This window comes from Loxodonta africana, chromosome 1, assembly GCF_030014295.1.
Source record: "Loxodonta africana isolate mLoxAfr1 chromosome 1, mLoxAfr1.hap2, whole genome shotgun sequence".
In the NCBI taxonomy this organism is placed as follows: domain Eukaryota; kingdom Metazoa; phylum Chordata; class Mammalia; order Proboscidea; family Elephantidae; genus Loxodonta; species Loxodonta africana.
In genome coordinates this window covers 113,025,504-113,050,313 of record NC_087342.1, presented here as the reverse complement: position 1 = coordinate 113,050,313, position 24,810 = coordinate 113,025,504, and the positions used below count along the sequence as shown (strand labels likewise).

At 36.8% G+C, this 24,810-nt stretch overlaps 1 protein-coding gene across 1 annotated transcript; it reads left to right on the top strand.

Moving 5' to 3' along the window:
* Positions 1 to 9,838: 9,838 nt before the first annotated feature.
* LOC100677406 (cysteine-rich secretory protein 3-like) lies at positions 9,839 to 23,351 on the top strand. The gene is made up of 7 exons (XM_064294592.1): positions 9,839 to 10,375; positions 14,180 to 14,296; positions 15,012 to 15,099; positions 17,402 to 17,547; positions 18,033 to 18,130; positions 19,758 to 19,846; positions 21,894 to 23,351. Exons 1-7 carry the CDS (start codon positions 10,208 to 10,210, stop codon positions 22,019 to 22,021), a joined length of 834 nt encoding a protein of 277 aa, XP_064150662.1. The 5' UTR covers positions 9,839 to 10,207; the 3' UTR covers positions 22,022 to 23,351.
* The last annotated feature ends 1,459 nt before the right edge of the window (positions 23,352 to 24,810 follow it).

Sequence of the window (24,810 nt, the reverse complement as noted above, 5' to 3'; positions counted from 1 at the left end):
CTAGTGACATTGCTTAGTAAATTCAGGTAAAGGGAAAGTAATTTAGCCTTGGAAAGGAAAAAAAAAAAAAATTTCAAGGACTGGCAAGGCAGCCGTTTTATTTAGATCTCCTTACGGACTTGCTGCACGGAATGTAACATTTTGCAAACTTTGTGCAGTGGCACTTTCACAGACAAGTGGTGAGATAAAACAAAGTGATCAGAATGCAGAGTAAATATTACATTTGAAGGTAGAAAATAATGCATCAGTTACTATTCCCCACTGCGACTAGTATATCACTGTGTCTGTACATGTAATGCACATTCTACATGTTTGCTAATGCTCTTAGCAATGTCTTTTTTGGTTTGTATAATCCTCTAAGACCTTTCTATCAACTTCTTTAAGATGAGGCACTAAATTATACTGGTTAGGAGCAAGGGCTTAGAAGCCATACTGTCTGAGTTTATCCCCTAGTTCTACTCCTTGCAAGTTGTGTGACATTTCATCACCACATCTCTGATCATGGACCTGCTCATCTGTAAAATTGGGGTCTTGAGTAATGTTAGCTACCTCCTGGGTTATTGGGAGTTTTAAATGAGGCCCATAAATAACGACACAGTGCCTGGCACCAAACACAGGATTTCCATATCATGGCATTGTTATGTGTGCCATGTAAATTATTTTATTCTTTTCTACATGTAATTTATCTGTGTTTACCTGCGCGAGCGCGCGAGCGCACACACACACACACACACAAAAACCGTTGCCGTCGAGTCGATTGAGACTCATAGCGACCCTATAGGACAGAGTAGGATTACCCCATATGGTTTCCAAGGAGCACCTGATGGATTCCAACTGCTGACCTTTTGGTTAGCAGCCATAGTTCTTAACCACTATGCTACCGGGGCTTTCTGTACAAGTAATGCTTAGAAAGGATCAGTTTTCTCCGTGTGTGTGTCGTGTTAGGTATAATTGAGTCAGTTCCGATTCATAGCGACCCTACCTACAACAGAACGAAATGCTGCCTGTTACTGCGCCATCCTCAAAATCGTTGCTACCATTGAGCTCATTGCTGCAGCCACTGTGTCAATCAATCTCACTGAGAGTCTTCCTCTTTTTCACTACCCTCTACTTTGCCAAGCATGATGTCCTTCTCCAAGAATTGGTCCCTGATAACAAGTCCAAAGTACATGAGACGCATTTTCGCCTTCCTTGCTTTTAAGGAGCTGTCTGGCTGTACTTCTTCCAAGACAGATTTGTTGGTTTTTCTGGAAGTCCATGGTATATTCAATATTCTTCCCCAATGCCATAATTCAAAGGCATCAATTCTTCTTCTGTCTTCCTTACTCATTGTCCAGCTTTCACATGCATATAGTGAGGTATATGTTTGTGAGCCTCATATAGTGAGCCGTTTTCCCAATACCATATGCTGTCCTTTCTCTAATGGTTTCTAAGCTACTGTGTATGGCCCATTTCTTAAGTTTTCTATTCACCTCCATAGGCCCATTTGTCTGTTCTTACAATAATATCAAATTTTCATCAACATACGTTTACAGTCTGTCTTAATAACTAATTTAAAATAGATACCCCAATTAACTTTAACTTTTAAAAGGTTTACTTAGTTATTGATGGGCCAATAAAAGTTTTTACTGGAATTATAAGAATTTATAAATTAATTATTAGTGATATCTGTAAGAGCATGGAAAATCTCTCAATTTAGGCAGATCTTCTATGTTCTTTAACTAGAGTTTAATATAGTCTGAAAAGAAGGATTATTGTATTCTTATTTTTTTCCTAGATAAGTCATAGTTTCTGTTACTATTATGAGTGCCATCTTATTTTATATTTTTAGTTGGGTGTTGCTGGTATATAGCAATGGCTATTTTGTAGGTTGATAATGAACCTAGCAAACTTGTTGATTATAGTGTAGTTTCTAGTAGATGATCATATCATTTGAAAATAACTTTATCCCTTTCTTTACAAAACTTACAACTGTTACAGTAGTATGTTACATCTTAGCAGTGACATCGCTTATTCTTGTGTTGTTCCCCATATTAAAGAGAATGCAACTCAAGTTTCTCCATTAACTATAATGTTTGCTATAGACATTTAGTTTACAACTGATACTGAATTAATGACTTTCTCTACTCTCCTGTTTTTATGGTAACTGTAGAAATTTAATTTAATAACATGTTATTTGCCACATGACTTTTCTTTAGGCCATACATGTGGTGAATTTCACTAATGAATTTTCTTATTTGGAATCATCCTTGCGGTCTTGATATAAACTTTACTTGATCATATTATTTTAAGTGTGTTTTTGAAATTGGTGAGTTAATATTTTGTTAGGATTTTTGCATTTCATTTATGAAATAGGCCTATATATTATTTCATTTATGAAATGAGCCTATGTATTATAGACTATTATCTGACTTAGGAATCTTTCCCAGAATCACTTCTGTTTACTGTCATTCTTCTGGTTATACATTCAGGAAGAAACCACATTAAGAGGAAGTAGTCATCTTAATTTATAATCATACAACCTTGGGGGTTGAGAAGGAATAGAGGTATGACTTGAATAGCCCTGTAGAGTAGCACACATATCTTTATTATCATTTGTTATTCACACAGCAGGGTTTTTATACTTTCCTGATGCTATCTTGCTAACAGCTGGCACCAGGAGAGTTGGTCTGTTCTAGTACTACAGAATTATGCAATAAAAGGAAAGCAATGACTGTCTTGAGGCAAAAACAGTAACTAAAACGCTTTGCTCTCATTTTAGCCTCAGGTCACCACCACTAGCTATCTTCTACTTTATACTCAGCAGACACACCCATACCCACCCACCTACACACACACACTGGAGGTCATGAGGGACTTAATTCTACTCAGATTTTCTTTCTTTTTGTTGATTCTTGGAATCCATGTTTCCCTCTTGCTTCCATCACTATTTCAGAATTAATTTGGGTATGATAGCAAGAAACCTCCATATTTTTACATTCAGGCATAGATTCAAAGCCCAAAAGGCTTGCTTTTTAAAATTAATCTTTTGATGAATTCTTAGCAACTAAGCAAATTCTGCCTAGTTTACAATTTACGAATCATTTTTTCCACAAAGTGGATTGTTAAGGCAAGGTATGCCTTCATAATTTTTGTAAATGAATATCTTTTCTAAGTTAATATTCAATTGTATCATACCATCAGGGATAGAATAATTTGTTTTCTTTTTAAAGTGATTATTTCAAACATGTAGGCGATCTAAACTTCAGAGCAAAGGCGGAACAATATATTACATTTTAAGTGTATCCTATACATTTAAGTTCAGAAAGATACATTTTGCTGTGCTGTAGCTTTGTGATAAGATGGTAGCAAGCCACAAAGATTTGAAATTGTGAATCTTTAAAATCCCTGGATTTAGTTTTCTTTCAGTCATACTGAGGAAAAAAATGCTAATCACTCTGAAAAAGGGAAAAACAAAAGCAGTACAGAAAACCATATAGAAAGGAAGATTCAGTGACTTGCAAGTAGCACAATAAGAAAATTGAATTAAAAAAGAATATAAAGTTTGTTCCCAGGAAATAGCAAAGGAAATGTTCCCAGTTAGCAATTGTCTACACGGAAGCAGACAACAGGAAGAGGCATTCACTTCCCCCAGTTCTTTCAATTACTTGGTATGACCCTACAGAAAGGAATTCTGCACAATTTATATCTGGCTTGAACCTGCTATTTTGAGTGACCTCATGGCTCAGTGGTTAAGAGCATGGCTGCTAACCAAAAGGTCAGCAGTTTGAATCCCTCAGCAGCTCCTTGGAAACCCTATGGGACCTTTCTGCTATGTCATATAGTATTCTTATGAGTCAGAATCAATTCGATGGCAGTTGGGTTTTTTTTTCTTTATTTTTGGGGGGAGGGGGGAGATTTAGGAAGAGTTGTGGGGTGGAGCTAAAGGCTTAATTTTATAGCTGATAATGGACCTTCACCACATTAACCTCATGTGGAAATGTGAAATGTTTATTCCCAGAGCCTAGAATTGTGCTAGATTCTTCCCTATTTCTCAACAGAAAACATCAGAAGAGTTAATGATAGAGAGAAAATAAAAATTCACCCTCCAATTCTGTATACATGGGAAAGTGCAACAAGCTCACACTCTGGGTGTTTGGGTGATGGGCTCCCCTAATGATCTGCTAAAGCTCTGAGGACAGGGATCATGTTTTCTTCACTTGATTATGTTCCCTTTACCCTCAATATCAAGGAACCGTAGTGGCACAATGGTTAAGCTCAATTACTAACCCAAAGGTTGGTAGTTCAAACCCGCTCAAAAGCCTTACAGAAAAAAGTCCTGGTGATTTGCTTCTGTGAAGATTACAGCCTAGAAGACTCTATGCGACAGTTCTTCTCTGTCACGTGGGGTCACTATGAGTCAAAATTGACTCAACAACACCCAACAACAACTCTCAATATCTAGCATGTTGTCTGGATAGAGTGCACAAAACTTGAATGATAATAATTCTAGCCATTCCACATATATGGTGATTTATATCTATCCAAACTCTTGCACTTTAGATAGCTCCTAAAACCTCACAAGAACCCTGTGGGACAAAACGGTTACCATAGTCTTACTTGACAAATGAAGATTTTCAATTTTATATAGTTAGTTAGAGATTACCTGGATAAAACAACAAGACAAATTGCATCTTAAATTCACAGTGTTTTCTTTCTTTTGTCATACTGCCAGACTTTAAAGTTTAGGTTTGCTCACTCTGGAGGTAGATATCTCTGAGCCATAATGGCTTTTTGTAGCATAAAATTTATGTGTTTGCTTTGTAAAGAAATAAGTTCATTTTTCTTCCCATGTTTTCCTTCTCCATCTTTGAAATTTTCATTCTGTTCTTCCATCTCTTTCTCTGTTCCACATAAAAACTGCCCTAAAAACAAAATCAACTTTTTCATATTGCTAAGAGTGAATTAAACTAATGGTTACAGAGGAGCTTAAATTTCCAAAAGATTATAGGAATACCTGTGTAACTTTTATACCTCATGTAAGATGTCATCAATTTTGTGATTCCCATTCCAGTTTCCTTCCTTTTCATTTTAGTTATTAAATAGATAAGAAGATTTCATTTAAATGTCCTCCAACCAACAAAAGTTCCTTGTTATTTCAACTGAGCTGGTAAATAAGGGTCTACACGTGGAATATGACTTTAACTCAAGATGGACATTGTAAGGGACTATTATTTGAACTCTTCAAGGCTTGGAGTCCTCTTTTATGTTAAAGGACAACAGAAAATGCCTGAGTTAATTGTCTATATTGTATTTAATTTTTTTCTAATTTTCACAATATATGCAGTATTCTACCAGTTGTTTGCAAACTGCTAAAAGGATTTATATCAATATATAATTTATTTTCATTATCAAGTCATAAAATTAATTAAATTCTCTCCTTTTTTTACCTGAAACCTACTTTCCCCAAAGATATAATATTATCCAGTAGGAAATGAATATTAAGGTTAAAGGAAAACTTAAATTTCATTCCAGCGATGCACTAACTAGCCACTTAATACCTCTATACTTCCATTTCTTCTGTAACATGGACATAATAATGCCTAAACTATTTGGCAGTCTGCTTCCAAAAGATTTCAGCCTTGAAAACCCTATGAAGCACAGTTCTACCCTGTACACATGTGGTCACCATGAGTTGGAATTCACTCAACAGCAACTAACAACAACAAACTATTCAACTTCATAGGGTTGCTAAAAAGTAATGAAAATCATGTTTGGCAAAGTCAGGAGCACTTTATTAAGAGTTAATAATCTCTAGATGGTACCCAGCTATCGCCACCAACTGCTTTGACAGTGATCACAATAGAGGGTCATGGAGAGAGCAGGAGAACAACGTAGAACAAAATTCAAATTCACACACAAAAAAAAACAAAACCAGACTTACTGCTCTGAGAGAGTTGGGGGAACTCCCGAGACTATGGTCACCAGAACATCCTTCTAACTCATAATTGAAGCCACTCTCAAAGTTCATCTTTCAGCCAAAGGTTGACAGGCCTATAAAACAAGTAACACATATGAGGAACATGCTTCTTAGTTCAATCAGGTATACCAGACCAAGTAGGCAATACCTGCCCAAAAGCAAATCAAGAAGGCAGAAAGGGAGAGGAAAACTGGACAAATGGACACAGGGAGCCTGGGGTCGAAAGGGTGAGAGTGCTAACACATTGCAGGGATTTCAACCAACGTCACAAAACAATTTGTGTACAAATTTTTAAATGAGAAACTAATTTGCATAGTAAACTTTCACCTAAAACACAATAAAAAATGTAATTTAGTAATCATTTTTTAATAAAGGTTTCTCCCTTATTAATTAGTATAGTACAGGGGGTCACCATGAGCAATGGCAACTAATAACAACAATTACAGTAATGTAGACACATTGTGCCCCACATGTCTGTCAGTTTTTGCTGTACTATGGTGGCTTTTGTATTGCTGTGATGCTAGAAGCTATGCCATGGGTATTTCAAATACCAGGAGGGTCACCAGTGGCGGACAGGTTTCAGCTGAGCTTCTAGGCTAAGACAAAAAAGAAGGACATGGCAGTCTACTTCTGAAAAAATTGGCCAAAGAAAACATCATGAATAGCGGTAGAATATTGTCTGGTATAGCACCCGAAGATGAGCCCCTCAGGCTGAAAGGGACTCAAAATATGACTGGAGAAGAGCTGTCTCCTCAAAGTAGAGTTGACTTTAATGATGTGGAGGAAATAAATCCTTCAGTCCCTCATTTGCTGAAGTGGCACAACTCAAAATGAGAAGAAACAGCTGCAAACATACATTAATAATCAGAACATATAATGTACAAAGTATGAATCTGGGAAAATTGAAAGTCACCAGAAATGAAATGGATGGCATAAAGATCAATATCCTAGGCTTAGTGAGCTGAAATGGACTGGCACTGGTAATTTTGAATCAGACAATCATATGATCTACTATGTCGAGAATGATAAATTGAATAGGAATGGCATTGCATTCATGATCATAACGAACATTTCAAAATCTATCCTGAAGTGCAACACTGACAGTGATACTATAACATCCATACATTTACAAGGAAGACCGGTTAACACAAATATTATTCAAATTTATGAACCAATCACTAACGCCAAAGATGAGTAAATTGAAGATTTTTATCAACTTCTGCAGTCTGAAATTGATCAAACACGCAATCAATATGCATCAATAATTACTAGTGATTGGAAGTTGGAAACAAAGAAGGATCATTAGTTGGAAAATGTGGCCCTGGTAATAGAAATGACGCAGGAGATCAATGATAGAATTTTGCAAAACCAACGACTTCTTCATTGCAAACGCCTTTTTTTTTCAACAACATAAATGGACCTCAATGGATGGAATACACAGCAATTGAATTAACCACATCTGTGGAAAGAGACAATGGAGGAGCTCAATATCATCATTCAGAATAATGCCAGGGGCCAACAGGAACTGACCATCAATTGTTCCTGTGCAATTCACGTTGAAGCTGAAGAAAATTAGAGCAAGTCCATGAGAGCCAAAATAAAACCTTGAATATATTCCAACTGAATTTAGAGACCATCTCAAGAATATATTTGACGCATTAAACACTAATAACCATAGACCCGACAAGTTGTGGAATGACATTGAGGACATCATACATGAAGAAAGCAAAAGGTCAATAAAAGGACAGGAAAGAAAGAAAAAAAGCAAAATAGATGTTAGAAAAGACTTTGAAATTTGCTGTTGAATGCAGAGTAGCTAAAGCAAACAGAAGAAATGATTAAAAGAGCTGAACAGAAGATTTGAAAGGGCAGCTTGAGAAGGCAAAGTAAAGTATTATAATGACGTGTGCAAAGGCCTGGAGTTAGAAAACCAAAAGGGAATAACACACTTGGCATTTCTCAAGCTGAAAAAGCTAAAGAAAAAATTCAAGCCTCAAGTTGCAACATTGAAGGATTCTACAGGGAAAATATCGAACTACTCAAGAAGCATCAAAAGAAGATGGAAGGAATACACAGAGTCACTGTACCAGAAAGAATTGATCAATGTTCAACAATCTCAGAAGGTAGCAAACAATCAAGAACTGACAGTACTGAAGGAAGAAGTCCAAGCTGCACTGAAGGGAATGGCAGAAAGCAAGGCTTAAGGAATTGACGAAATATCACTTGAGGTGTTTCAAAAAATGGATGCAACACTGGAGGTGCTCGCTAATCTATGTCAAGAAATTTGGAAGACAGCTTTCTGGCCAACCAACTGGGAGAAATCCATATTTGTGCCCATTCCAAAGAAAGGTGATCCAACAAAATGCAGAAGTTATTGAACAGCATCTTTAGTATCACAAAGAAGTAAAATTTTGCTGAAAATTATTCAAAAGCAGTTGCAGCAGTACATCAACAGGAAACTGCCAGAAGTTCAAGCTGGATTCAAAAGAGGATATGGAACAAGAGATATCATTGCTGATTTCAGATGGATCTTGGTTGAAAGCAGAGAATACCAGAAAGATGTTTACATGTGTTTTACTGACTATGTAAAGGCATTCAACTGTGTGGGTCATAACAAATTATGCATTACATTACGAAGAATGGAAATCCCAGAACACTTAATTGTGCTCATGAGGAACCTGCACATAGATCAAACAGAACAAAGAGATACCATGTGTTTTAAAGTCAGGAAAGGTGTGCATCAGGATTGTATCCTTTCACCATACTTATTCAATCTATACGCTGAGCAAATAATCTGAGAAGCTGGACTGTATGAAAAAGAACATGGCATCGGGATTGAAAGAAGACCTATTAACGTACGATATGCAGATGACACAACCTTGTTTGCTGAAAATGAAGAGGACTTGAAACACTGATGAAGATCAAAGGTTACAGCCTTTGGTGTGGATTATACCTCAACATTAAGAAAACAAAAATTCTCACAACTGGATCAATAAACAATATCATGATAAATGGAAAAAAGATTGATGTTGTCAAGGATTTCATTTTACTTGGATCCACAATCAACCCCTGTGGAAGCAGCAGTCAAGAAATCAAACGACACACTGCAATGGACAAATGCACCGCAAAAGACCTCTTTAACATGTTGAAAAGAGAGGATGTCACTTTGAGGACTAAAGTGAGCCTGACCCAAGCCATGGTGTTTTCAATCTCCTCATATGCATTTGAAAGGTGGACAATAAATAAGGAAGACCAAAGAAGAATTATTGGCTTTGAATTATGAATATTGAATATATCATGAACTGCCAGAAGAATGAGCAAATGTATTTTGGAAGAAGTGCAGGCAGAATGTTCCTTAGAAGCAAGGATGGTGACTTCATCTCACATACTTTGGGCATGTTATTAGGAGGGACGAGTCCCTGGAGAAGGACATCATGCTTGATAAAGTGGCGAAGCATCAAAAAAGAGGAAGACCCACAACAAGATGGATTGACACAGTGACTGCAGCAATGGGCTCAAGCATAGCAAAGATTGTGAAGATGGCCCAGGACTGGACAGTGTTTCGTTCTGTTGTACCTACGAGTCAGACCAACTCACGACACCTAACATAACACAGACACATTATGAGGGGCCCTGGTGGCACAGTGGTTAAAATGCTTAGCTATTAACTGAAAGGTTGGTGGTTCAAACCCACCAGCTGGCTCCTTGGAAGAAAGGTGTGGCAGTCTGCTTCCGTGAAGATTTACAGTCTTGGAAACCTATGAGGTGGTTCTACTCTGTCCTATAATGTCTCTATGAGTCAGAATCGACTTGGACGCAACAGATTCGACATATAGATGTTAATAAAGAAGTATTTACAAAGGTGTGGGCAGGGTTTAAGGAAACCTGCAAGGGCTAATGCAGCTCCCCAGTAATAATAACAGCTCGGAGCCATTACTGGTCTTGAATGGGCAATGTAAGGAAGCCATTCCTGGAAGCTGAAGAGATTAGCTGCATAGATAAGACTGTGAAACTGGAGAAGGTAGCATGTCTATAACATTTATAGGTGTACCTCAAAGGCTTCCTTCAAGGACTTCGGTTGGTTCTTTATTGTCCCCATTGGAGTCACAGTTCTGGGACTGGCTCACCATGATTTTGCTGGCACAATGTGACAATTCTTCTCTTGTTGTATTACAAATGAATTTGGGAATTACTGTTCTTTTGGGATAACTGAGATCATTCCATTGTTTTTCTCTTTGGTACTCAGAAATGCCGGTACTGAAAATTTCAATGCAGAACTTGTTCGCTTTGCTTTGTTTTCCAGCAATGACTTCCCTCTCAGTGGTGGTGTTTCTGGCTGCTGTGCTGTTTTCATCCTTCCCTGCAAATGGCCAGGTATGGTTAAGATTGGAAATCTTTTTAGAACGATCCAGGCTACTTTGAGGAATGGCAAGCTACTAGATGAGTCCAAGAACCTAGAGTGTCGGGTATATCACAAAGCATTCACTGGTAGCTCAGGACACTTAAAACAATTATATTGATGAAAGTATAAAGCTGTACTGACCAATATGAAGCTAATGGGACTAATGAACACTTGAAATGTGGTTAGTCCAAATTGAGGTGTTCATAAATGTAAATAAATAAATACCAGATTTCAAAGCTTAGTACAAAAAAAGGGAGGTAAAATGTTTTATTCATAATTTTAATATTGAGTAGATAATGGAATTATAATATTTTGGATATATTAAGCCAAAAACTCATTGCCGTCGAGATGGTTTCAACTGAGGGCAACCCTATAGGGCAAAGTAGAGCTACCCCATAGGGTTTCCAAGGAGCAGCTGGTGGATATGGACTGCCAACCTTTTGTTTAGCAGCCAAGCTCTTACCTATATCCTTGGATATATTAGTTAAATAAAATAGATTATTAGTATTAATTTCATCTGTTTCTTTTTTTACCTGGCCACCAAAAAATTATATTACATATGATGCTTGTATCATATTTCTTTTGGATAGTATTGATCTACAGATTTGAAAAGCTAGTGACACTGCCCCCAACCCAAGATATTTCTCATTTTTTTAAATTCAATCCATTTTAATGAGATTAAAAAAAATTGATGCAACAGAAAATTGACAAAAACCACTTCGCGTATTTATATATGGCTTCAAATGAGCACAAATTCATCACATCCAATACAGCATCATATTTCCATATTTACTGTGTGAGGATAATCACACATGCTTTCTAAATAAAAAAAAATAACTAAAAGGTTTTTTTTTTTCTTTTTTTCACAGTCTTACAATTAGTATGTACAGGGCCAGATACTCTAATGATTTCTTATATTCTCTTTTGCTTTAATAATCCTAGGAATAGGGCCGATCTTCCTCTTCCTCTTCCAATAGGTGCCCACGTAAGTTGTTTATTTCCTGTCCAGACAGCCTCTAACTGTCAAGAATTTTGGTGATTGCTGTCTGTTTCCACATCCTCATTTAGCTCTGAGTTTACCAGGTTAACTAGGACCCCTCAGACCACAGCACTCTGACACTGATTTGCCATCTGGAGACAATTTAGTCAATTCATTATCTGAGGATTCGTCATCTGAGGATTCATTCAAATAGTTTGCTGTCTTTCTAACTCCATTCCCGAATGCAGAGTTCCTTTCCATCCCTTTCCAAACCCCCGTTAATTGTCTGGTCCTACTACTGTTGGTCTTCATTTATAAAATTTTAAAAAGCGAGATATCCTTTGGCCTTTGGCACCATTCAATATTTACTAATGAGATGCTCTACAGACTCCATCCAGAATGGTTTTCTACACCTTCTTAGATGCTGAATCCCTATCCAGAATGATCTTTTATGAAGTGGTTTCTGATCTCAAGCAAGAAGAATTGATCCCTCCTTCTTCTACATCTGGAAACCCTGGTAGTATAGTGATTAAGTGCTACCGCTGCTATCCACCAGGCCCTACTTGGAAACTCTGTGGGGCAGTTCTACTCTGTCCTATAGGGTCGCTATGAGTCAGAATCAACTTGATGGCACTGGGTTTGGTTTTGGTTTTGTTCTTCTATATCTGGAGCCCTGGTGACATGGTGGTTGAACATTCAGCTGCTAACCAAAAGGTCAGCAATTTGAATCCACCAGCCGCTCGTTGGAAACTCTTTGGGGCAGTTCTACTCTGTCCTATAGGATCGCTATGAGTCGGAATCAACTCAACAGCAATGAGTTTGGTTTTTTTGGTTTTATATGTAGTAGGTTCCTCCTGTCACTGTAGTTTCAAGTGGTATTTCAATTATTGTTTACGTCAGACTTTCCTAGAAGATATAAACTCTTTAAGGACAGATATTGAATTTTATCCATTCTATTCTCAAAACTTTGTATGTTTTCTATCACCTAATAAAAGCTTTATTGATACTTGCAATAAATAAATAAATGTATCTCTTCAGCAGGATTTTTATCTACAAAACAAGATGAAGAATGAAGCAGGAACTAATTACTTCTCCTTTCTCAGGAACTGACTTTTTATGTGTTTTGAACTGGGACTACTTCAGGCAGGATTTTGAGGGTCCACAGAAAATATCCGAGTCATGTTATTTTACATTTTTATGTAATGCAAAGATCAGCCACTACTGAGACTTAACATGCACGTCCATTCTGACCTAGGAATCATTAGCTCAGAATGTGTTGAGCCCTTTTGGTTCAATGGCATTCGCTGTTGGTTACTTTCCTTAGAAATGTACAACCAGGAGGGTAGATAACAGCAGTAAAATGTGATCAGGTCTAATGTCTTAGTTTCTTAGTGTTGTTATAACAGAAATACCACCAGTGAGTGGCTTTAATGATCAGGAATGTACTTTCTCACAGTTTACCTATACCTATTGCCATTGAGTATAGGACTGCCCCACAGGGTTTACAAAGTGGGGCTAGTGAATTCAAACTGCCGACTTTTTGGTTAGCAGCCGTAGCACTTAACCACTATACCACAAGGGTTTCCCTCTCACAGTTTAGGAGGTTAAAAGTCCAAATTCAGCACACTGGTCCTAGGGGAAGGCTCTGTTTGTCCACTCTGGGGGGAAATCCTTATCTCAGCTTCTCTAGCAGATCTTCCTTGGAGTTTCTGGGTTTATGGGTGGGCTTCTGCTATCTGTCTTCCTACTGTATCCATTTTCTTTTGTGCCTAATCTGTTCTTTTATGTCTCAGAACTGATTGGCTTAAAACACACCTTACACTGATACAGACTCATTAACATAAAAAAGAAAACCGTATTCCGAAATGGGATTACTTCTAAAGGTGTGAAGGTTAGGATTTACAACACATAGTTTGAACTCCTTCTTGCAGTATTTGGAGAGCCCTAAGTAAAGTGAAAAGGGAGAGGGGGTACCTTAAAAGAAGTGTCAGGGAAAATCTACAAGAAGCTGTGTTTAGATCTAAACATTGACTTCTAAAATCTTGCTCATCCACATATAACATCACACTCTTGTAGAGATTTAAATAAGGAGACACCCTAACCTTTTTCTCAACAATTTACATATCCCATCCTAGCTTTCTGCCCCCACAACATGCAAAAAAAAAAAAAAAAAATCAGCACCTGATTTAATACCTTACCAGTTACATCTTTATTAATAAAAAGACAAAGTTGGTAATAGCCCATGATTGGATGTTTTTGTTCCCTACAAATTGCCTTGGAGATTTTTTTTTGGTATTGTAAAACTATCCTTTTAGTAACCCCCATGAAATCTGCCCCACGATGTATAATGCCATTTTACTAGAGTATTGAATGCTAGAAACACACTTGGACTGGGCCTAAGCATTAATTCTCTAAGTACCAGACACTGTCAGGTGAAGCTCACCTTAAATTCTAGGATGAATCATTCCACACCATTCCACACCAGCCCCTTCTTGCAATTGGATCGAGTGTGAATATATATTTCTTAATGGTTTGTATGGTTCATATAACTGTTGTGGTTATGTTAACATTCATACGTCTAGAAAAAATCATATCAAGACCTCATTTGAAGCCAAAAATTGAGATTTGTTGCCTTTGAGTGGTTATTAATTTGTCATACTATAAATCACATTCCCAGCTCTCAAAGTTTAACACTTTTTCCTATTCAAAAACCATACCTTTGGCTCAGCTCATATGCGTAGCAACTGATATTGGCTTCAACTGAACACTTTTTAAAATGAACTTTATCCCTGTATTTTCAGATATGTTTCAAAAATAATTTTTTGTTATTTCCCTTTAGCATTCAGGTTTTGCTGATTTGTCAACCACCCTAACCCAAGTCCAAAGGGAGATTGTAGATAAACACAATGAACTAAGGAGAGCAGTCTCTCCAGAAGCCAGCGACATGCTGAAGATGGTAAGAGACGATAACATAAGGATAGTGGCATGAACCAACTGTGATAAGAACAAACATTTGGCAACAAACATACCTCAAGAACTTGGTGACTTACAAAGTTCTGCCTCCTTTTTTTAATTTTCTTTGAGCTGAATTATGAACTGGGCGGTAATTCATAATTTTACTCTAGTGAAGTATCTTGAAATGGTTACAGGGCAATTGTTGGGAAGCACAATTAAAACCAAGTCTTTGGATGTCCAGTGAGAGGCCATTACATTTTTCTGCTCTCTCTCTCTTTACCTAGGGTTAAAAAGACTCTTTCCATTTAGGACCCATTCTTCTCTTGCTAAATAGCAACTCATTTTCCTAGACCCACTACCAACGTTCATGAGTCCTCCCAATGTATTCAGTAGAGAAGAAAAGGAACTGGGTATGACCTTGGCCAAATCATTACTATTGGAACAAATAACCATAATAACGCCGTCTGTTCATAAGTAGGATTTAGAGTAGGACCATTACTGAAAATTCTTAGGTGTAGACGTATTACCTATGTTAATTTATGGAGCAGATAAAGACACACCAAAAAAAAAAAAAAAAAGTTTTGACTATGATAATCAGAAGCAGCTTCCTCAGAAATTTTATGATGATATAAATCAACTGACCAATCTGAATATAAGGCAAAAGCTCCTTGGTGGCTTGAGTTCTTAAGTGCATGTCTTTCTCATCCTTGTTTTAGGGATGGGACAATGAAGCAGCAAAAAATGCTCAAAACTGGGCAAACAAGTGCATTTATGAACACAGTGACAAAAAGGACCGAAGAACCAGTATGTAAATTAATAAATAAGTAAAATAATAAGGGACCACTCTATGCTGTTGCATTAAGGAAACTTTGTGAATAAATGTTGCTTATTATATAGGTCATGTATCATCTTTTTCCCCGTTTTAAAGATTAGAAAATGGGCTCCTGGTAGGAAAATGACTGGCAAGAACAGACTTGGAAATTTAGTCAGATACAGGAAATTTGCAATCAGGCTTTCTGACCTCTAAACCAGTGACCTTTGTATAATATTATACAAGTTTTAAAACTTTTTTATGTTTATTATTTTGTGTTTTAAAAGCTACTTATTTTTTTGTTCACAGAACATGTTGAGTTTTGTTGAAAGATTCCTGAATTTTACTGTAAAAATATTTAACATGTTTTTTAATAAAAGTAACGTTTTTTTTTTTTTTTTTACTATTTCCTTATTAATCTTTGAGAATGAAAATCAAGTCTTTTGTATGTTCTGGGTGCCCACAATGCATGCAATGCTATTATTATACTCAAAAATAACCTACCAGCTATGACCTCTATGATTAAAAAAAAAAAAAAAAAAATTTTAAATGATAAAGGAATATAAAAATAGTAAGTGGTGAAATTTTCTGTGCATGAACTAGTAGATAAAATATTTGCTTGCTTGCATTATCAAAAATGATATGCATATACCAAAAAACCAAACCCGTTGCTGTTGAGTCGATTCCTACACATAGTAACCCTATAGGACAGAATAGAACTGCCCCACAGAGTTTCCAAGGTGCAACTGATGGGTTTGAACTGCTGACATTTTGGTTAGCAGCTGATCTCTTAACCACTGTACCACCAGGGCTCCGATATACATACCCCCAAAATATACATACAGGCAAGTCCAATTTGAAAGTAGTAAATAACTCACCTGTTTTGAAAGTAGGAAGACTGCCATTATTATTTATATTTTTGATACTATAATTATAATGAAATTATGAAGAGAGATGAGTGTATTTTGTAGAAGATTGGGGAAAAAACGGTCTTGAAGATTCCAGCCTGCTGTTATAATTGTACTTTCTTTTCTTCTTAAAGGAGCTATCCAAGAGTAGTCTATACTCTCTTTAAACAGCGTGTGGTGTAATCCTCTCTTTCCACTTGCTAGATGGGGTTGGATTCCCAGTCAATGCACCTCACGTGCAGCTGCTACTCGTCTTTCAGTGGCGGCTTGTGCGTTGCTGTGGTTGCTGAATGGCTTTCGGTGAAGCTTTCAGACCAAGACAGACTAGGAAGAAAGTCCCAGTGATTTACTTCTGAAAATCAGTCAGTGAAAACCCTGTGAATCGCAGTGGCCCAGTCCTGTTGTGCATGGTGTCTCCACGAATGGGGAGCCGACTGGACGGCAGCTAACAACAACAAAACCAAAAAAACCAAACCCACTGCCCTCGAGTCGTTTCCGACTCATAGCGACCCTATGGGACAGAGTAGAGCTGCCCTGTAGAGTTCCCAAGGAGCGCCTGGCAGATTTGAACTGCCGGCCCTTGGGTTAGCAGCTGTAGCACTTAACCACTACGCCACCAGGGTTTACAACAACAACAAAGCAGTGTGTAAATATTACATTTCAAGCCACCCAAATGTAAATATCAATTGTAAGGTTTGGAACAAGGGGGAAATGTTTCTGGGCTGCAAGGCACTTCTTGCCTAATTTCCTAAGGAAGATTTTGCCTTGTGATATTCTGATTTGGTGATTAAGGGGAGACCTATAAGTTTTGAAAAATGTTCCACTTGTCATTTGCTCAGGGTCTTAAAAACTGACTCCAAAGCCTTGTATTAAAGTTCACATAAAATCATAGTAATAAATATTTATTCTGGTCCCTATAAAAGTTCACATAAAATCAGAGTAATAAATATTTATTCTGGTCCCTATAGGTGAAAAAAACCTTGGTGAGAATGGGCAAGAGCAGGAGAGCAAGTAGTAGAGTCGGCCTCTGCCTTCAACAAGCTTACAATGCAAAGCTAAGAGCACAGAAGGCCTGCACACATGAACAATTTAATATGTAAATAAGTGCATCTCTGACAGTTCAGGGGAATGGAATTTTTAAACCAAAGAGGACTTTTTTAGCTACTCAAAGTTTTCCATGTTGAAGTCAGCCTCAATGTGTTAGCTACCACTGGTTTTTATTCAGTTTATTACTGCTAATGATCTGAGAAGCCCTCTTTATGTACCAACATTTAGCAGCTACAGAACCCATGTTTGAAGGGCGGTGGCTCTTTTTTGTGTTTATATAGTTGATTTATTCTGCTATTGCATCCTTTTTTTTCCCTCGTGAATGATCTTTTTGTCTTAGATACAAGCTGTGGTGAGAATCTCTTTATGTCAAGTGCCCCTACTTCATGGTCATATGGAATCCAAAGTTGGTATGATGAGAGCAGTGATTTTGTCTATGGTGCAGGACCAACAAGTCCCAATGCAGTTATTGGACATTATACTCAGGTAAGAAAAACAAATGAAGATTTTTTTATGCCACAAATGCCCCAAAAAAGAAAGTTTCTCCAAATCTTGACTGCTTCAAATGTTCAGTTTGGAAAGTGATCTCCAATAGATAAATAATAGTCCTAGTGTTTGGTGGGTACTTTAGCTATCGAAATCTACTTGATGGCAATGGGTTTGTTTTGTTTTGTTTTTTCAGTGGGTTTTTTTTTAGCTATGAGTTGTCGTTTGCCAGTAGCCTGTAAACTCTTTGTAGTGAAGCACACTCTATTTTTTTTTTTAAACCATCTAAATGGAAATAGTTAATATTCTTGGACATTTTATATTTTAAAAGTTTGTGACTGATTCAATAGTTTAAATATTTCTATAAAGTATATGGCAACAAACTAAATCATTAATGTCGTTTTCCATTTTATACTTGGTACTATTTGTTAATTGGTATTTTTCTTCTTCTCTAATGTACCTTCATATCTTCATTTATGCCACAGGTCGTTTGGTCCACTTCCTTCCGTGTCGGATGTGGAATTGCGTACTGTCCTAACCAAGGCGTGTTAAAATACTTCTATGTTTGTCAATACTGTCCTGCGTGAGTATATACTTTAGAGTTTGATGCCGGTGATGCCATCTGAAATTTTAATATCTAAAATGTCTCATATAATAAACAAATCAGAATAAGCAGCATGTTTCAGTAAAAGGGGGGAACCATTGTAAATATTTTCTAAAGCTGAAATGGTTTTGATTTCTAAGAAAGAAGACAAACTTCTCAGTTCCAAGTGTAAAATTCCAAACTCTCTTTCCTCACGTCTAAAATGATCATTTTCTCTCTCAAGCACCTTTCCTGAGCCTCAGGGTTACTCTGTGAGCATGCGCAGTGTGCAGTTCGCTATATTTGGTGTAATAAATTCTTGCTACATTCACACTCTAGAGTGTGGAAGCTTGATGGTTAGGCCAGGATTAGCGTGGGGTAGCAAATAGGGAATGGTATACTGCAGTGGTTCCAGCCCTTTCTGCTCGCATGTTCCTACTCCTGCTTATCTAAAAATGCTACACTATTGCCATTACCAAACAAACAAACAAAAAACACCAAACCTGTGGCTGTCAAGCCAATTCTGACTCATAGCAACCCTATAGAACAGGGTAGAACTGCCCCCGTAGAGTTTTCCAGGTAGTGCCTGGTGGACTCGAACTACTGAACTTTTGGTTAGCAGCCACAGCTTTTAACCACTAAGCCACCAAATCTTGAGCCTCAAACACTTTTCAAAACTTTCTTAATATATTTCAAATAGTCCAGAGAAAGGAAACATCTGAAGCCTTTTCTTCTAAGAATTTTTTAAAGAAAACGCCATAATGAACCATACATTAATTTCTGAGAAACATGGCCCTCTCAAGCAATGTGTTTGAATTTACCCACTATACATCCCATGGATATATTGAAGATACTTGTATAATGTATCTGTTAGCTTTAGTTTCTTTTAAAGTTTCAAATTTCTTACCATGGAAGGCAGGTAGGACTTCAAAAACCAAGCCTCCTATCCGATTTATTTTGAGGCTGTAGATAATGCATGGGATATGATTATCCACTTTGAGAAGTGTAAAGTTCACAGTCATTTTTCAACAAGCCTTATGTGGTTTAATAGAGAGAACTGAAAGATCATAGGAGAATGAATACAAACTTAATGCCTGGCAGTGAAGAGAGGGCCAGGCATTGAAGTGAGAGATGGAGGGAATAATGAGGAAAAGCAAAGGTGAGAGATCTTTCAGAACACTTTTATATCTATTTCACATTATTATCTATACTGCAACCTCTTGGCCCCCAGGAGCTTCTCCTGTCTCTTGGGGTGTGGTCCACCCCTGGCCCATACCTTGGTGTACACTGCCTTAGCAATTTGACCTAGTCTCCTGGGAGCCTAAGGGGGTGTTGCTTCATTGAATATATATACTCTGAAATTTTGAGACACAAATTATCTCATTTCATTGCTCAGCCTGTGGAATTATAATAGTCAAGGGGATGAGTGAACGTGTGAAGTATTTGCTTACTTTGAATTGTTATCTAAATTATACGTTAAGAACGTTTATTTGTTTGTTTTTTAGCTATTTATTTAACATAATTAAAACACTGAGTAAACATGCATGTATATTTGGTGAATGATATTACCTTTGAAACATAAAGAGAAAAGTGAAAAATATTTGACATTTTGTATTTCAAATTTCAGTGGTAATTATATAAATAGGCAGTATTTCCCTTACAAAAAAGGACCACCTTGTTCCAGTTGCCCTGGTTACTGTGACAAAGGACTATGCAGTAAGTATGAAATAATTAACTTGCTATTTTAATAAAATGATTTTTTTTAATTAAGAAATCTTATGAAAGTAACCAATTTAAGCAACGTTTTTGTGCAAAAGACAAAAAATGTTACTCAACAGAATGTGTCTAAGCAAAAATTTTAAGCCATTCAGTATCTAGGTATTATTTTCAATGGAAAGCATATTACCATATGTAACCTAAAAAAAATCTACCATCAATGTGTATTTGTGACTATGTTGAGCCCATCACGTACTGGTTTATATGAAAATGTCTGTGGAAATAGTTAATTGCAATCAAATATAATGCTTCATTTCATCAAAGTTTGTTTCCTCATACCAAAACCATTGCCCTTGAGTTGATTTTAACTCATAGCAACCCTAAATGACAGAGTAGAACTGCCTCATATGGTTTCCAAGGAGCAACCACCTGTTGGATTCGAACTGCTGATGTTTTGGTTAGCAGTCAGAGCTCTGTAACCACTATACCACTCAGGTTTTCTCATTATACCAAAGGTGATAATAAAAAAAAAAAAAAAAGAAGAAGAAAACATGTACAAATCTAAGTATGCAAGGCTTAATCTGGAAAGACACAAAAAAATTATAATTCTTTTTATGCTAATGAGTTCATCATCTAAATTCTTCACTTTTCCTCCATAGTGTAATTAGAATCAATAAGTTTAGCTTAATAAATATTCACTTCTACTTTTGTTCGCTGCATTTTTATGTCCTTGTTTAAATGATGTCAAAATCAAATCTGTATATTTAGCTCTCAGAAGCCTCAAAAATATTTTAACAAAAAGAAGAGGTGAACTGAATGTCATATACCATCTCATTTCCAAATGTTATGAATAAAAGTACAAATATTCGATAGCTTTGTTTAGTTGGGTTATGTTGATTAAAATTATGAACAATACAGTTGACCCCTTCCCTGAGATTTTACCTTTCAAATGCATTCACCTGAAGTTAACATTCTGACTGAGCTGTATAGGCATAATTCAGAACATTGATGATATCAAAACCATAAACCAACTAAAGGAGAAAAAAGTAGCATGCAGAAATAATTGGATCGAACCCAGCTTGGAGACTGCTGAAAAACATGGGTTAAAAAAAGAATGGGAGTCTTTACTGCATGATTGGCAAAACAAGTGAATGAAGAGAAATGGGCAGCTTTGAGAGATAAGGGAAGTGGTTTAGCCAGTGTTTGTTACCTGTGCTTGGTGAGTGCTGGTAAGAAAAAAAAAAATAGAGGGGAAGGAGTGCAGGTTAAATGCTACTTCCTGGCTTCGCCACTGGTGCCACCAGGGCTCCTTGGTTTGAATAACTGAGTGATTGGGAGTCCCATTTCACTGAGATTGGCTGAATTGGGTAGGATTAGGGTGAGATACCAAAGAAATGCCAAGTTTGTAGATGAGATAATGAATTTAGTTTGAAATTTATTGTGTTTGTGGCCTCTGAGTGACACCCAAGTAGAAATGTCCAAAAAATCATAGGGACATTCATTCCCTCTTTTACATTTTTGCATCCACATTTTTCCATAATGATAACATACTCCAGGAAGAAAGCCTAGTGGTATTAGAATTTAGAACATCACATAAAAGCTTTTGTGATGCTGGAAATGTCCTAGATTTGTCCCGTAAAGTAGCCCCTACACACATTGGCTATTGAGCACTTGGAATGTAATTAATGTGACTGAGGAAATGAAATTTTAATTTTATTTGGTTAAATTCAAATAAGCACATATTATTAGTGGGTACTAGAGAGAGTCAATTACATTCATTTTACTCTGAGTTCTGTTTGAGGAAAGTAGGTCAACACATTTTAGAAACACCTCAAAAAGTTTCAATTTAAAAAGAAGAGATGGATTTGTCAGTGAATTTAACTAAAAGCCTTTATGTTATCTCAAGATATGAAATGACCATCATAATGTAATGATGCCAACTTGTTTTTCAATTCCCTTCTCCCCACTCACATTGAATTTATTGGTTGTGTTGCTATTTTGGAGGAAAATGATAGTGAGGTGACTAAATTCTTTGTTTTTATTCCAGCCAATAGCTGCGGTTATGAAGATGCCTATAGTAACTGCCCAGATTTGAAGAAGATGTTCACCTGTACACATGCATTGGTCAGAAACAATTGCAAGGCCTCCTGCAATTGTGAGGGCAAAATTTATTGAATACCTGATATACACTGAGCAAGGCTAAGTGGAAAAGGGCTACCTCATCCACTTAGCTTTGACATGTAAAAAAAAGATTTGACATGTACTAGCAGGGAAATTGTAGGCAAGTTAGTTACAAATTTGATTCCAAACCATAACGGTTCTTTTTCTCTTGGATTTGCTATGTTACTTTACAGAAATCTCCCACATACAAAGGGTTTTAAAAAATTCCTCAAGCTATAGTTAACATCTTTGGATTTTGATAAAAAATTTAGTGCTTTAAATTGAATGATTTGAATCAAGTTGGTGATTCTGCAAGTTGTATTTCTTCATGACTGAGGTCACAAGAACTCTGAATTAAAACTGGGAATCATGCTCCTGAAGCAAAATTTATAAAAATAGCAGACAGTAATAGCATTATCACATGAATCCTGGATTACAGTCCTCTTTTCAATTTATACTTTACAGCTAAACATCTTCAAAGAATCATTCGCCTATGCTGTCGTTAATTCCTTTTTTCTCATTTATCCTTCTTCCCATTCATCTGGCCCCCACCCTTGTAACTGAACTGGCTCTGTTCTTCCTAACATAACATTGACCTTTATTTTGCCAAAATCAACAAAGACTTTTGATTCTTCACCTGCATTAATTTCACAGCAGAATATGATAACACCTTCTTTTTTAAACCCCTTAGACAAATATCCTTTAAAGAAGAACTACAAATCTGTGTAAATACTCTTCCCCCAAGGAGCAGAACTTAGGCCCCGCTCTCTTTCAAAGTGGGCTGTTCTTAGCGATTCATTTTCTAAAAAGTTGAGTGTGGAAAGGGAACAATAGTAACTTTCCGGTGGAGAAATCTTCAAAAGCCACCTGAAACAAGTCATCAGGGTTAACATCACCATTGATAAATCATGTGGATTCATGTACCCCCGATGTGATGTGATTAGGAGGGCATTTGACCTCTTTAGTATTCTTTCTAAAGACTTATAACCCTAAACTAACCATGAGGTAGAATACCAGACAAACCCAAATTGACATTCCTGACCAGTACTGCTCAAAACTGTCAAAATCATGAAAAACAAGGAAATTCTGAGAAATTGTCACAGACCAGAAGAGACTAACGAGACATGAAAATTGAATGTAATGTCGTATCTGGAATTGGATCCTGGAACAGAAGAAAAATCCTTTATAGAAAAATTGGTGAAATGTGAAAGGTTTGAAATTTTGTGAATAGAAATGTTGATCTTGGTTTTGACAAATGTACCATGGTAATGTAAGATGCTAACATTAGGGTAAACTGAAACTGGGTGAGGAGAATGCAGGAACTCTCTGTACTATCTTTGCAAATTTTCTGTAAATCAAAAAAACTCCAAAATTAAAAGTATATTTCAAAAATAAACCCCCTTTTTTTTTCTTGATTCCATACACTTTCTCTACATTATTTTGTCATTCTTTCTCACACTTTCTTTCCTCACAAGCATTAACTTCTCTACTCCATTTCTAAATGTTTGATTTCTTTATATTTTTCATGAGTTTTTCAGATAATACTGATTGAATTGTCAAACTCAACTCACATGAATCATAGATCTTACCTAGCACTGAGCTTTACTAATAATTTCAAAATATCAGGTGTAGTCATAAGTTGAAGGGAAATCAGGGAGAAGCCTAAGACTACCAATCAGCTCCCAGATTTTTTTTTTTTTTTCTTCCCAACACACCTCTTATCTCTGCTGTTATTGTTATTAGGTACCGTCAAGTTGGTTCTGACTCATAGTGACCCTACGTACAACAGAGTGAAACACTGCCTGGTCCTGTACCATCCTCACAATCATTGCTATGTTTGAGCCCATTGTTGCGGCCACTGTGTCAATCCATTTCATTGAGGGTCATCCTTTTTTTCACTGACCCTTTACTTTACCAAGCATGATGTCCTATTCCACGGACTGAAACCTTCTGATAACACATTCAAAGTACATGAGATGAAGTCTTGCCATTCTCACTTCTAAAGAGCATCCTGGTTGTACTTCTACCAAGACAGATTTCTTTGTTCTTCTGGAAGTCGTGGTATATTCAATATTCTTCACCAATACCATAATTCAAAGGCATCAATTCTTCTTCAGTCTTCCTTATTCATTGTCCAGCTTTTGCATGCATAGAAGGCAATTGAAAATAGCATGGCTTGTGTCAGGCGCACCTTAATCCTCAAGGTGAAATCTTTGCTTTTAACACATTAAACAGGTCTTTTGCAGCAGATTTGCCCAGTGCAATGCATCGTTTAATTTCTTGACCATTGCTTCCTTGGGCGTTGATTGTGGATTCATGTAAAGTGAAATCCTTGACAACTTCAATCTTTTCTCCATTTATCATGATGTTGCTTATTTGTCCAGTTGTGAGGATTTTTCTTTTGTTAAGGTGCAATCCATACTGAAGGCTGTAGTCTGATTTTTATCAGTAAGTGCTTCAAGTCCTCTTCACCTTCAGCAAGCAAGGTTGTGTCATCTGTATACTGCAGGTTGTTGATGAATCTTCCTCCAATCCTGATGCCATGTTCTTCTTCATATATTCTAGCTTCTCCGATTATTTGCTCAGTATACAGATTGAATAAGTATAGTGAAAGGATACGACCCTGACATACACCTTTCCTGATTTTAAACCATGCAGTATCCCCTTGTTCTGCTCAAACAACTGTCTCTTCACCTATGTACCTGTTCCTCATGAGCACAATTAACTGTTCTAGAATTCCCACTCTTCACAATGTTATCCATAATTTGTTATGATCCACACAGTCGAATGCCTTTGCATAGTCA